The 15,836-nt window shown below is 36.6% G+C and overlaps 1 protein-coding gene and 1 non-coding gene across 2 annotated transcripts in view; both read right to left on the bottom strand.

The window, feature by feature from the left end:
* Nucleotides 1-12,198, bottom strand: part of gpc5c (glypican 5c) — a 183,797-nt gene extending 171,599 nt beyond the window's left edge. The window contains exon 1 of the mRNA XM_056469465.1: nt 11,854-12,198. Coding sequence (XP_056325440.1) covers nt 11,854-12,010 — 157 coding nt within the window. The 5' untranslated portion in view covers nt 12,011-12,198. The remainder of the gene's footprint in view (nt 1-11,853) is intronic.
* A 1,351-nt stretch (nt 12,199-13,549) lies between these two features.
* Nucleotides 13,550-13,622, bottom strand: trnam-cau (transfer RNA methionine (anticodon CAU)). The gene has a single exon. It is a non-coding gene; the product is annotated as a tRNA-Met (tRNA).
* Between the last annotated feature and the right edge of the window lie 2,214 nt (nt 13,623-15,836).

Genomic DNA, 15,836 nt, shown 5'->3' with positions numbered 1-15,836 from the left:
TTCACCCATGTTTAAAATCCTCCAGATTACCGGCAGGGTTAATGGTTGAAATAGACAGCGAAAGAGATCTACTGAACTGCTTTCCAATGTGTCTGCATTCAGACCCATGGATTCAGGATGAGAGACGTCCTCCTAATTTATAGTGTTTATAACAAGTAAACACAGGGCCAGTATCGCAGATATCGATACTGATACTTACACTTTAAAAAGCATGCACTTGAACCTAATTGTACTTTTCTGTAGTGTGATGATTTAGGAGATGAATGCTCTCAAAACAGCTATAATTAAATGTATATGTTAAAACCCAGGACAATTTTTAAACATTTTTAAGCCCAATAATTTTTTTATATATATTATTGTGATGATCTGGATTTGCAAACACAAACTTATTACTAGAGAACAGTGAATTTGTTTTTACTTTCCTTCAGTCTGGTGTTTTTGTTCAAAAACAAAAATATAATAACAAACCCATTTCTATTTTAGCACTTCTTCAATTTCTTTAAACAAATAAATGCAAAATAAATATGCATTTTAAATACATTTTAAATAAACAAAGACCACAAAATTATTACTGGCGAACAAATGTTTTAAAACTTTTTTTCAGTTTTTGTTCAGTTTTGTTCAAAATAACTAAATAAAGTGTTTCTCTTTCATTAGACACTTAACATTGCCTTATTTTATAAACAAAGTGCAAACAATTGTTTGTTTATAATAAGGGATACTCAAAAATTGTCATATTTTAAGTTTATGGTATACAGTGGTGGCCAGAATACTTAGAACACCTGTATTAGCACCAGAATGTTTTTAAATTGTTTTTTTTTTTACTACAGCAAAAGATAACTGACTTAAAATCATTTTATTAGCTGGTGAAAAAAATACTGTTCTAATCATTTTGGCCACCACTATATTTTTAAATTTCAAAATAATTCATATAAATAGCAGGTTTTAATGTGCTGACTATATAGGCTATATTTAATCAGCATGATAATGAAAGTAACAAGTTCAACTATGACTAAGTAATCGTCTTTTGTATTTTTCAAATTGGCATTCACTAATACTGAATATCCTATATAACTCAAATATTAATTTCACCACTGTAGCTAACTACCTGGATATTCATTGCCTCTCTGAAACGACTCGGACAGTGCATGACCTCTGTCTCAGGGATGGCACTGCTGGGGGTCTGTCTGGAGGATTTGTCTCCTCTGCTTAACTGTTTTGCAGCTCGGTGTTCTCTTTTTTGTGCTGTTTTATGTGTTTGTGTAGACTTGTGGTGTTGCCACAGTTTCGAATAGACTTTCTACAAACTTCACAGATTGCAATATTTTAATTTACAGCAGTAAAATAACTCCAAACAGCACTCCTCTTACTTTCCGTCATCTCAGAATAGCCAATAGTGCTTGCGCTTTGGTGCTGCTGAGTCACGTGATGAAAGGACAACCAATAACAGCAGAGTAAGAAGGAGCAGCAACGGTGCATACATGATATACAAGGAGCAAGGTATTTAGAGACATGTCCGCTCTTTTATGAAACAGGAGAAATGTACTTTAACGCAAATTAGATGAAATTTAAATAAAAGTATCGATCTCGGAAGGCTACTATTGATCCGATATCAATACCAACGTTGGTATCGATACTTTCGATATTAGGATCAATCAATCCACCCACCACTACTATAAATTACTTACTTCTTTATTTCTTTGCATTTTTACTTTGTACACTAAAAAAAATTATCTTGAGCCAACTGACAAAAGCCCTCCTTTTTTCTCCGACCACCCCCACTCCCACCTTCGACTCACAGTGCTCCACGTCCATCAGGTAGCATTTTTTTTTTAATTCTGAGGTAGACTTGAACTGAAAGAGGGGGGTTTCATGACCCTTTAAAGCCTTTAAGTAAGACAGAAATAAAGAATGATAGAATAAGCCATAAACAACAATAAAACGAGCAAGTGATCAAATGAATGACAGTGCAAACAAACATTAAAACAAATGCAGCTCAGGCTCATTGAAAATCAGAATCAGAAAGAGCTTTATTGGCAGGCATGTTCACACATACGAGGAATTTGTTTTCATGACAGAGCTTCTACAGTGCAACAGAATTACAGAGACAGCTAAATACGTGCCTCAGTGAAATGTAAAGCATTATATGGAGATAGATAAGTGGGGCAAACATGTTTGATTATGAATCATAGACACTGTTAAGGTGTTTTGTGGTATTTATTTGGTGTTGTGCAGAGAACTGCACAAAAAAATCCTTTATTTGTCGATAATATGTCCCAGTTATTACCAATAATGTAAAAAAGAAACAAATTTGTTGGCATGATGCTCCCCCGTAGCATTCATTTTACCATGAAACTAAAGTCAAAAGTACACTCACCGGCCAGTTTATTAGGTACACCTATCCAGCTGCTTGTTAACGCAAATTTCTAAGCAGTCAAACACATGGCAGCAACTCAATGCATTTTGGCATGTAGACAGTCAAGACGAACTGCTGCAGTTCAAACTAAGCATCAGAATGGGGAAGAAAGGTGATTTAAGTGACTGAACGTGACATGGTTGTTGGTGCCAGACAAGCTTGTCTGAGTCTTTCAGAAACTGCTGATCTACTGGGATAGAAGATTGGAAAAACGTTGCCTGGTCTGATGAGTCTCGATTTCTGCTGCGACATTCAGATGGTAGGGTCAGAATTTGGCTTTAACAACATGAAGCATGGACTCATCAGGCCCACACTTTTTAGCCCATTTGTACTAATTGAGCATCGTGTCAATGCCACAGCCTACCTGAGTTTTGTTGCAGACCATGTCCATCCCTTTATGATCACAGTGTACACATCCTCTGATGGCTACTTCCAGCAGGATAACGCACCATGTCATAAAGCGCAAATCATCTCAGACTGGTTTCTTGAACATGACAATGAGTTCACTGTATTAAAATGGCCTCCACAGTCACCAGATCTCAATCCAACAGAGCACCTTTGGGATGTGGTGGAACAGGAGATTCACATCATGGATGTGCAGCCGACAAATATATATGTCAAATAATAATATGTTAAATAACATCTTAAATAATGTCAATATGATCTAAAATCTCTGAGAAATATATTTCTAGTACCTTGTTGAATCTATCCCACAAAGGATTAAGGCAGTACTCAAAGCAAAATGGGGTCCAACCCATTACTAGTAAGGTGTACCTAATAAAGTGGCCGATGAGTGTATATTTAAGTACGTTTTTTGCAGTTTCACAAAGATGTAATCTGAAGCACATATTTCCAATGAGTCTGTGTCACACAAGCAATGACATAAACTTACAATTAAGCTATAAAATTAAGCTATGGAATGATAAACAGACAGACAGCTACTGGCAAGTACTGGTCCCTATTCTGAGGTGTCTTGAGTTTCTGCCCATCAGTGATAGTCTTTGGAAACATTCCGACGTGTCTGAGATTCCAGACTCTTGCTCAAAGCCTCTTGTCTGTGGCTGCTGTCTTGCATGCAAGTCGACCTCTGGGCTTCTGTCTCGCTACTCAATGCCCATCAGCTGTCACCAAAGGAGAGGACTGCTATTGCTGCGGCTAAAGCAACTACCACTTCACGCAATCCATACAACACTGGTGCAACTAAATGCTCACCTGATTAAACTATTCTAAAGTTTAATCTGATTATATGGTAGAATAGTAGATCTGATTATCTTCTATACTGACATTCAATTCTGAGTATGCCTCACACTGGTTAGTTGGCTTGTAGAAAACACACTCATCTCTTAAGCCTCCTTTTCACTGCACATGACAAACGACAAGCGACAGACCTGAAGTCATTCATTTCCAATCGAGAGTAGTGCGGGAGCAGCGTGGAGTTCTGATCATCTCTGTATGCAGAAAATTCGGATCCGATTGAAGCTGCGGATCTGTTGAAATATTTGAACTCCTGCGACTAGACCGTATGCGACCGGCCGTCCGGATGTGATGCATTTCAGTGTTGTCCAAGCAGGTCCTTGCACGTGAGATGAGAAATAGGAGTGTTTTGTTATTTTTTTTTAATCTGAAAAAAAAATCTATATTAAAAAAACATTTCTAGTCATAAATGAATAATATAAATATTCTATTTTAATGTTGTCTCCATATTCCCTCCAACAGTTTTAGCGGTCTAAGAGTTTATAGTGTTCATTGATTCATTTAACCATGGTGAACGCACGGAGAATAAAGGCTCTTGCTTTTGCATTCCTTTATTTCAGACACTGTGAAAACATCTTCTCTCCCATGGTGCATGACAAAACTGAAAATTCTATGCAAGTGCCACAAGGGGGCGCATTCCAACAGGCGTGTCCAAATGTTGTGGGCAGTGGAAAGGCGGCTTTATGGTATCACCAGATGCGGATGAAGTGTTAAGCTTGAGTGATTTATATATTAAGACAATGCAAAGATGTGATTAGACATCCTGCAGCGCTATTCGTGCAAATGAGGCGGCGCGAATTCGAATGAGTGACACATTGCAAATTAATCTTTCAGTCGTTTGACACGCTTAACGTGTAATCTGCATGAATCGATCCAGTTGAAAAATCTGAACTTTGGCGACATCCGCACAGCGATAACCAATCATGAGCTTGCTCTAGTAGGGGCGTGATTAAGACATGTTGTTGGTGCCCTGATGGGAAATCCTCCTACCAGCACGGAACAATTGGTCATCAAACTGGTATTGGCTCAATTAAAGGTAGCAGCTGGCAGCTAGCTCTCACATGGTTGCCCACGCGCTAAGCAGGGCTGCGCCTGGTCAGTACCTAGATGGGAGACCACATGGGAAAGCTTGGTTGCTGCCAGAAGTGAGACCAGCAAGGGGCACTCAACCTGTGATCTGTGTGGGTCCTAATGCCCATGTATATTGAAGGGATCTCTAGACTGCTCAGTGAGCACAGTCTTTCAGATGAGACATTAAACCGAGGTCCTGACTCTCTGTGGTCATTAAATATCCCAGGATGTTCTTCGAAAAGAGTAGGGGTTTAACCCGGTCATCCTGGCCATATTTGCCCACTGGCCTCTGTCCATCATGGCCTCCTAACCATCCCCATATGATAATTGGCTTTATCGCTCTGTCTCCTCTCCACCAATCAGCTGGTGTGTGGTGTGCGGTCTAGTGCAAGATGGCTGCAGTCGCGTCATCCAGGTAGATGCTGCAAACTGGTGGTGGATGAGGAGATTTCCCCCAATGTGTGAAGCACTTTGTGTCCAGTAAAGCACTTTATAAATGTAAGGAATTATGATTATGGCAAAAAAGCAGCCATCATCCAGGTGCATCGTATGGAGGAGTTTATGAACTCACCAAGCTGGATAAACCTCTGAAGGATCTGATGGATACAGACACGGCACCAAACAAATCTATGCCAACAAAACTGGAGTCACCAGGCAGACAGACGCCCCTCCCATGATGCAATCAGTGTCTATTGTGAAGTGAATTTGACACAAATTTGACGCACAAATAAAGTGAGTAAACTCAAAATGTTCAAGTGGTTAATTGTGCGAATAGATCACGATATCCACGCATAAGCCACATCTGGTTAATGCACATGACACTTTAACCACCACTTGCACCAGACACATTCTTACAAAAACAGGTGAGTAGGTTTGACAAACCACCTGTAGAAACACTATATTTTCCCATAAAGATATATATCTTTCTCTATAAAAACACTTGGTCTTACTCTAGGATTTAATTCTTTGAGCACAAACAGTTCCTTTCTATACTTAGCACTTGTTGTGTCTATTGCCTCTTCTTGTTGAATCGCTTAAATGCCTCAATTGTAAGTCTCTTTGGACAAAAGTGTCAGCTAAATGACGAAATGTAAGTGCTAAGTAGAGTCTTGTGCTTTCATCTGTTTTGGTTTTGGCTGCTGCTTCAGCCTTTATTGTGCCAAGCCACAGTGGAAAATGAACAGACTGTGTAGTCCTTCACTTAACTGCTGATTCGAGAACAGCTCTCAGTTATCAGGTTAGTGCTTAATGATAATGAACACATCCTGGAGCTGTGTGAGCATTTTCCTTAAACCTGGCATAGTCTGATATGCTGAATAATTGCATTAAAAAATTGTCTCAAGTCATTCCAAATTTAAAATTACTTTATTTCCTCCAAGGAACAAAAAGAGAAATTAATTTATTTTTTGGAACTTTTTCATATAAATGCCAAATTGATAGACATCTGGTCAGGGATATATGCTCTGTTTCAATGAAAATGAAAATAAAAAAAGCTCACAGACATTCATTATCTTACAAATTCCAGTCTTTCTGCAACAAAGGCAATTTAGAACTTAATTTAATCCTTTGGCTTGCTTTAAACCTTTATTTTGCAGACCACAAGAAGGAAATAAAGAGTTTAATGATCTTAGGAGGAAGGCAAAACCACTCAAACCTGAGATATATTGTAATTATGGTTTCGCTGCGGTATGGTCTTGGTTCTCCAGGGAACGATTTCTATACTAAGTCCACAAATCAGCATTCAGTCAAATAAACAAGAGAAACTGTACCTAAGGACACAGGATGTCTTCTGACAGACCGCGCTTGTCAAAACTTCAGTGCATGCTCACACATAACCCTTATTTTAAAAAGGGTTATAGCTCACAACCAAAATACAAACCAAAAAAGCAATTCTGCATTCAACCTTTAGCTTTAACCCTAGTCAACATTATCATTGAGAGCTTGCTCTTTAAGACTCCAATAGCTGGAATCTGTAACTTGACAGATGTCTCACAAACCTCAAGAGAAAGGTTTCAGTTATTTTCCACCAATTACATTTATTTTAATGAATCGAATGAAAAAAGTATGATTAGTATGACAGAAAGAGCATTAAATACAGCAGTCGACAGAAAGACATGCCGATAGATGGATAGATGGACGGATGGATGGACGGATGGATGGGCGGATGGATGGGCAGATGGCAGATGGAGCAGAATGATGGAATGTGGATGGAAAATGATGATGGTAGAACAATAGACAGCAATAGAATCAAATGATAAATAAAATGACAATGATTGGATGGACGGACGGACGGACAGACAGACAGACAGACAGACAGACAGACAGGCAGACAGACAGACAGACAGACCAATAGATGGATAGATAGATAGACAGACCGACAGACAGACAAACAGACGAATGGATGGATGGATGGATAGATTAAACAACAGCCAAAGATAGAATGATAAATAAAATGACAATGATTGGATGGATGGATGGATGGATGGATGGATGGATGGATGGACGGATGGATGGATGGACGGATGGATGGATGGATGGATGGATGGATGGATGGATGGATGGATGGATGGATGGATGGATGGATGGATGGACGGACGGACAGATGGATGGACGGACGGACAGATGGATGGATAGACAGATAGACAGACAGACAGACACAGATAGATAGATAGATAGATAGATAGATAGATAGATAGATAGATAGATAGATAGATAGATAGATAGATAGATAGATAGATAGATAGATAGATAGATAGATAGATAGATAGATAGATAGATAGAACGGAAGAAGGGATGGATGGACGGACGGATGGACGGACGATTGGACGGACGGACGGACGGACAGGCAGACAGATAGATAGATAGGACGGAAGAAGGGATGGATGGATGGACAGACGGACGGATGGACGGACGGACGGACGGACAGACAGATAGACAGATAGACAGACAATGTGGCAGATGCACATAACAGACAAACGATTAACACCAGACAGAATGGCTGATCAATAAAACAACAGAGAACGATTGAACGACAGATGAAAACAGATAAAATGACAAACTGGGCTAGATACGATAAAGTGATATCATAGAAAGATTGGCTTGTGTTTCAGAGACAGACACCTTCTCAAGTGACCTCAAAGACCTGTATTAACCAGTTCAAGTGTGTAAGATTAATGTCTGATTACTAAACTGCGCAGGTAGGTTGACCTCTAGGAGCAGGATGGCCACCCCTGTCATACGAGAACCGAACCTGGCTGTAAGTCCACACACCGTGAGAACTCTGGCCCTGTGTATCTGCACCCGTTGAGCTCGAGCGGTGTCATTACAGCAGGACTCGCTCCTGTTCACTGAGTCATGTGTCAAAGCAGCTGGCTGAATGTATCTGTCAACACCGATTCCACTAACCTGACACGATCCTTGTCTGAAGTTTACCAAGATGTATTATTTACAGTAGAGAGTCAAGAGCATTACAGCACACTTAAGCAGTCACATCGACTTTGTGGAGCGAAAAATCAGTCAGTGAAGCTATTAAATGGAAGCTCATTACATTACATTTTCCTATCAGGAGCTACAAGAAGAAAATAAATACTCCAGAATTCTAATAATAGGTCAAAAATATATTGATTATAATATATTTAAACAACTTGACCATACTAATTAGCATTCACATCCAATCACGCATGCATATTAATATGCACTTTCCATGATATGTTTATCATGCACCACTTCAGCAGTTAAAAATACAGGGGTAGCTTGAAACATGCAGAGACATGACAACATTTCCAGTAAGTTAATATAGTGAACAGCTGATGGTTTTTAACAGTGCACTGTGGGAATTTTTAGGATGCAAATGTTTCAGTAACACTGGAAGCAATCTGACAGCAGAGTCCCTGGGCTAATCAGCTAAGGGTGTGTTCACACTTGTAGTTTGGTTCTCTTTGCCCTTTTGGTCCAGATGAAAAAGAAAACAACACATTAAGTTAGGGCTGCACAATATATCATTTCAGCATTAATATCGCAATTGAGCATTTACAATAGACACATTGCAGTATCTGAAATGTAGATTATAGTCACAGGAGCCACAGTTGAACAATGATATGATTTGTTATTACACCGACTCTGCACTACAAGTTCACCAAAAATGTTATCATTTGTATATATTTTTAAAGTCTGTTATACTGTGAAAGTATTCCAAGGCAGTTTAAAGCATTCAGGCACAGCAATTTATAATGTTTGCAACTTAAAGAAAGATGAATAAAGTCTATACAGTGGTATTTTACTTGTATAAATTCAATTTATGTATCTGAATACTTCTAGACTCCCAGAAAACTATAAAGAACTGTTGATTTCATTTGTATCTTTGCTACTGTATCAGTGCTTGTGATTTGTTTATTATATTTTATCCAGATGTACTGGGCTGCAAAATTATCCCAATCAATGTTAAATTACAAATTATTTCCAAATAGAAACATTCAAGTCATCTGGTGAAATTATGCAAAATATTGTAATATGTACAGCAGAAAAATAAAATTTCGCAATGTCCATTGACAATTATTTTCTGAACTGAACTTCCAAAACAATGCTGTGTGCTGGGCTGAATGCATTCATTGTGTGTGGATGCATGTGGTGGTCTTTTTACCAGTTGACATAAAATGTGTAAAGCTGTAAAAACAGCACCAGGGATTCTTCCATCAAACATAAATGAAGATCTGTGCAAGGTGGCATTGTGTACCAAAATAATTGATGACAAGAATTTGTTTTTTGTTTGATCATTCAGTGCTCTTTTATGAATGCATCATATAACATCATGTCCAGTTTTTGGTTTATTTGGATGGCTTTGGTCTGCAGCTTGTTTAGCACCAGTGATTGTTTGGAAGAAAAACCAACACATGCTCTTTATTTAGATGCCTAAATCTGGTTCTTCAATGTGCAACAAGATTCAAATGACAGCATTCACATATTCAAATAAGGAATCAAGTATTTGCAGAATTATTTTAATCAAACCAATAAAAAATGTGAACTAGAATGTTGATTGGGACAGAGCCCTCATAACCATATTGTAGATGTACACACGAAAGCAAAGCGCCAAAATGGAGACGTCCACATATCATGGTCATTCTACTTTTACTGAATCTTTTGCTTTTGTTACCAAAGCCAAAATACAGAGAGCCACTTGCATCTATCTGCCACAAAAAAAAAAAAAAAAAAACATTATTGATGTTCAGAACATCACTCGATATCTGCAGAAGTCGTTTTTGGTGGAGACACGCAGACATTATCACTGTTTGCACTGAGTTAGTCCCGCTTGTCACCAAGGTAGGTGATACACAGACAAACACACACGAATGAATGTTATGAAAATTAAAGTTTGTTGTACAGTTTGCGGTTCACTTTCGTTATTTGCTTTCTTATCAGAAGTGAACCGTACCCCAGACCACCTTTTTTAGGCAGACTCGGGTACGGTTCACGGGTGCACATCCGCAGTGCTCACACTAGCTAAACGTACCATACTCTGACGTCAAACGAACCCAGGCGTGGACCAGAAGTGCTAGAGTGAAAGCACCCTAAAAGTCACTCCTTGTGTTTAAATTGTACTTAAGGAACCCAACTACATATCTTTATTCTTGTTTTGGTCAATAGACACTAAATGTACTTCAAAAAGAAAATTTTTTAATCTGCGGTTTCTGCTTTTTTGCAGATTTTGTTAAAGATTTTGAAGCACTTTGGGCATCTTTGGTTGCATTAAATGTGCTGTATAAATAGACAAACAATAAATATATTTCACCAAGAGAAAATACTATGAAATATGAGCCAGTACAGCAGCCACAGCACATGGTTGCTGCATTGCAACAATGAAAATATTTACCAAAGCAACCATAGCTTCAGACAAAATATGTAATAAACTAGTGGTTTTATAACGGGTCAGGGGGGGACAAAGCAGTGTTAGGTGGTCTTTGAAATGTTTGAATGAAAAAATGTAATAAAATAACACAATGTATAAAAATGCTTTTCAAATAAACTAAATGAAATGAAATAAATAAAATATTTTTTCACTCAATAGCCCATTTTGAGGGATGAAAACAAAAAAAACAAAACAATGGTCCCAACTAGGCAACTAAGACTCAGACAGTATGATAACCTTGTATAAAAATATCACGTTTTTGCAGTATTGTGATAACTGCTTTAATATAGTTTTTTATTTTCACACACACAAAAACACACACAGATATATATATATATATATATATATATATATATATATATATATATATATATATATATATATATATATATAAGGAACATTTCTTTACTCCAGTATTTTGGAGCAGTAAACATGTCAGGCTAAATATTTAAAATAAATCATTGACTTCTGCTGTCTTCATTAGTTTCAAAAACACAGATTTAATTTAATTTCATTAAAACAGCATCTTTGTATATTTTTTTTCTGCTGGATATACCATTGTCTTAAACAAACAAAAATCTAAAAAAAGTAATAATAAAAAATAAATCGTACATCTATCATAGGAACGGTATAACAGAAAGTTTTGGTGGGTTTAAAACCTTGACTTTTCCAAACCGCGGTAAACCTTGAAAACTGTTATCATCCCATGCCTTGTCCCAACGTATTTCCCGTTTCATATTTTTGATTTCTTTAGTTTCTGAGAATCCAAAAAGACCCACATATTGACAAATAATGTCATGACAGCTGTTTTAACATTAAGTTATGATTGAATTGCCTTCTGTTACAGTTTAAAAGTAGTTTGATAACAAGTAGGAAATGTTCATGGGCCAATGACATTCCCCACACTAAAATGGTCTATACATTTTGTTTTTATGGATGAAATAATACAGCCTTTATGCATTTTACATTTCATGATGATGCTGAAAATAACTAAATAAACTAGATTGGCGTATTTTTGCCTCAAAAGCAGTGAGGTGAAAGGTATGCAATAAGTTTTACAAGACAAACAGGTGTAGTAGTGGCAAAGATATTTCGGATGCAACTATCTTTACCAAATCAATCATCATTGTACATCAACACAATCTCCTTTTCCAAAAAAAAACGCTGTTGACCTAGATGACAAACGATTATCCATGGCGTTCAGACTCACCTGTAGCAGGTGTTTCGGGAACCCACTTCAGCTGGCCGATCTGGCGCACCTGAAACGCTGTTTTCACCTCGTGACAGCTGTGAGCGCGCACGGCGGACAGTGTCGCGAGCTCCACCGCGAGCACCGTAATAATCCAGCTGACATTCACGCGTGACATGACGGCATTTCAGTGGAGAAATCAGTGCAGTGGAAATGCTTAAGGATCTGAGACTGGCTGCAAAATTTGTAAAAAAAAGGAAAGGAGGAAGTCGCCCGTGTTGAACTTTCACATGCTGCACCGGCTGTATTGAGTCCTTCCTTCCCAAAGCGAGACTGAAAAGAGCCGCTGCTGCGTCCCGTTCACGGAGAGTGTCACTTTCATTCAGCATGTGGAATCATTCAGAAATCTCTCTCTCTCTCTCTCTCTCTCTCTCTCTCTCTCTCTCTCTCTCTCTCTCTCTCTCTCTCTCTCTCTCACTCACATTCACTTGCACGCGCATACGCACACACACACTCATCAAAGATTTACTTGACTGTCAGGATTTACAATATTTGCAAAGCACTGAAAGAGCCAAAAAGTAATAAATTAATTTTAGTAAGTAAATAAAAATAATTATATATGGGTAACAAAATCTGGCAAACAAACAAGTAGCCCCAGGCAGGTAAATAAATAAATAAATAATGATAATAAATCAATAATTGCCACTGCATCCACACGCAGCAGTTTTTTTTTTTTTTTTTGTATCAATGAGTAGCTTTTGTTGTTTTTATTTACAGCTTAAAATATAAAATATGTATATTTTTTAAGTTTTTGTAATTTTGTGCTTTAAGTTAAACTAAATCCAATTACGAATTATATAATTCTGTAAGAGCGTATATACACTCACCAGCCGCTTTATTAGGTAAACCTTACTAGTTGCACCCATTTTTGCCTTCAGAACTGCCTTAATCCTTCGTGGCATACATTCAACAAGATACTGGAAATATCCCTCAGAGATTTCGCTCCATATTGAAATGATAGCATCACACAGTTGCTGTAGATTTGTCGGCTGCACATCCATGATGCAAATCTCCCGTTCCACCACATCCCAAAGGTGCTCTATTGGATTCAGTTCCGGTGACTGTGGAGGCCATTTGAGTACAGTGAACTCATTGTCATGTTTAAGGTTTGGGTCCTTTTCAAAAAAATATTATGTAAAATATTTTTTAAGTTTTAACTGAACTGTAACCTAGACACAGAAAATTATGATTATAAAATTATGACAGATATACAACATCAAGTAGAGCTATGTGTACTAGACTAGAAAACAAGACTTGAATTTAATCACATCCATGTAATCACGTGATTGTGAACGTAATCACATCCAAAATAAAAATTTTGTTTTGACAAATACATTATACATATATAAAATGTTAAATATATTTTAATATAAAAAATTTATAGAACGTGTGTGTGCGTGCGTGCGTGCGTGTGTATATGTGTGTGTGTGTTATAATAATGTTTCTATATATAAATATGTCTCTATAAAATACACACACACACGTCAAAACAAACTTTTATTTTGGATGCGATTAATCTTTGGCCAGCATTAGTTTTGACACTTATTTCTTTGTTGACTCCTACCCATAGATTGGTTCCAATATCGCCATGGCTAAATTCAGTAGGTTCACTAATCTCGATCCTAATCCTAACAATTTCGTCCTGAAAAAACTCAACTGCCCCGTGTGAGGATCGAACTCACGACCTTCAGATTATGAGACTGACGCGCTACCTACTGCGCTAACGAGGCTGATGCAAGAAAACTGTAAGTATTTGAAACAACGGTTCCAATTGGCTGATAAGTTTCTGTTAGGATCTATTGGCGATTGTGATTGGTTGTTATACTTTTTTAAAGAGCCAATTACAACTTTTTCATTACCTGCAAACACTGTTTATTGTTTTCAAACGTTGTTTACACCCGGAGGCGATTTACTGAGCAAATTCCATTTGCTAGTTTACAAATTAAACAATCCACTTAAACCACAAATTATTCCAATTAGAATATTATTAAAAACAGACTAGGCGTCTGATTAATCTGTTCACAGTCAAAAATCATGATGTGATGCTTTCGTGATGAGTTGTCTCCCTCTAGTGGTCTTCTGTTAATAAACACTACATGGCCTGCATTATGTTTTAGCTGTATTTGGATTTTGTGTTTTTCTTTATTCTGCTATAAAAGACGAAAGACGAAATAAATGCACTCTTATTATTACAGTTTTTCTCAGTGGCTTTGGTGCATTTCTCACACAATTAGTACAAATTGCAAAACCTAGTTGATAACCTGATAACTTGCTCAAAATGGATAGCTCATTCCTCAAAACCAAGTATTGATGTCAATGAAAGCGTCAGTGTCATCAAGATGAAAAGTCCTGACACCATTGTTTATGAACAAGATAGTCAGATGGCTTTGTCATGTTTTCATTATGACAGTTTACTCTGCACATTTGTTCCAGTGTAATTAAGTCAGATTTTGGTGACATGTCCTGAAAATGTTCAAGACAGCACTATATACTATTTGCAGAGCCATTTGAAAACTACAGTAAAGGTAGACATCATCGCATTTAGTGAGGCATCTTAGTACATGACACTGAATATGTATGTTTCACATTTTTACTGCATATGCTCTTTGCAATTCTATCTTATTGTGCAAAAGAATAAATTCACCCTTATTTACAACAAACATAAACTCCCTTTTGGGTAGAGCTGTGCACAACTGTAAACAATATAGCAGTACATATTGGAACTGAACCTACAACATACATAGGTCTGTAAATCATTCATGAAATCCTTCAATTTAGAAGACATTTTCAGGGAAAAAAAAAAAGATTTAAAGATTTTTATAAAATTTGCTTGACAGATTTTGACAACAAGTTCAACATTTTTGTATGTAATGACTCAAGAAGCGAAATGAGGACTATTAGCTTTATATGGAATGACTATTCAGCATTCACAAGTTTAGTTAATTTTGACTGACATGACATAAGCAAATTATAATGTTATAAAACAGCAGAGAGTTGTATGAAAGCAGTTGATGCATGTGTGCATGAAACACATTACTAATTGTTTTGAGAAATGCATTAACTGTTGTGCAAATGTAAAAAATAGTGTTGTGAGAAATGCACCAAAGTGACCGAGAAAAACTGGTGTTTTTTTTTTTATTCCCGAGTCAGAATAATGTTTTTCGTTGTTTAAACATGTTCCGTTTCCACATTTTGCAAAAAAAAAAAAAAAAAAGCATGAAAAGATTACAGAAACACGTATGGAAATTAACATAAAGGTTTATGCCAGTCTCAATAGAAAAAGATGCTTGTATGTGTGATGTTCCAATTTAAACCAGTAGAGGATCTCCAAGGCCATGCTAACCAGACAAAGCTTTTAGCCTCTGTTCTCAAAACTCAAATACAAAACCCTCACTGTTACCCCAAAGATATATACATATGTAAACATCTGCAAAATGATAGCAGAATGACAAAGATATATAAAAAATATATATAAATATAACATGTAAACAAATAAATTATCTCTAACATGTATATACATAAATGATTTTCTAATATTCTATGAAACTATTAATAGTATAAAGTATTGTGTAATTGTGTTATTTATTCTTTATTTAATTCTGTAGATTGTGCGGATTTAGGATTTAGTGAAGCTATTATATATGGAATTTTTCAGAAAGTTTTATTCTGTAGATGTTTGATAGCATTTCTTCAAAATATATATATATATATATATATATATATATATATATATATATATATATATATATATATATATATATATATATATATATATATATATATATATATATATATATATATATATATATATATATATATATATATATATATTTCTACATCAAATAACTGTTGGATAACAAATTCCACTAGAGTTTGCTTTTCTGAGGTTAAAACATTGGTATTGTGTTGTATAAAACATGGCATCTTTTGTTTTTGTTATTTTA

Source organism: Danio aesculapii, chromosome 2, assembly GCF_903798145.1.
Source record: "Danio aesculapii chromosome 2, fDanAes4.1, whole genome shotgun sequence".
NCBI classification, from domain to species: domain Eukaryota; kingdom Metazoa; phylum Chordata; class Actinopteri; order Cypriniformes; family Danionidae; genus Danio; species Danio aesculapii.
This window is presented reverse-complemented; position numbering and strand designations above follow the sequence as displayed.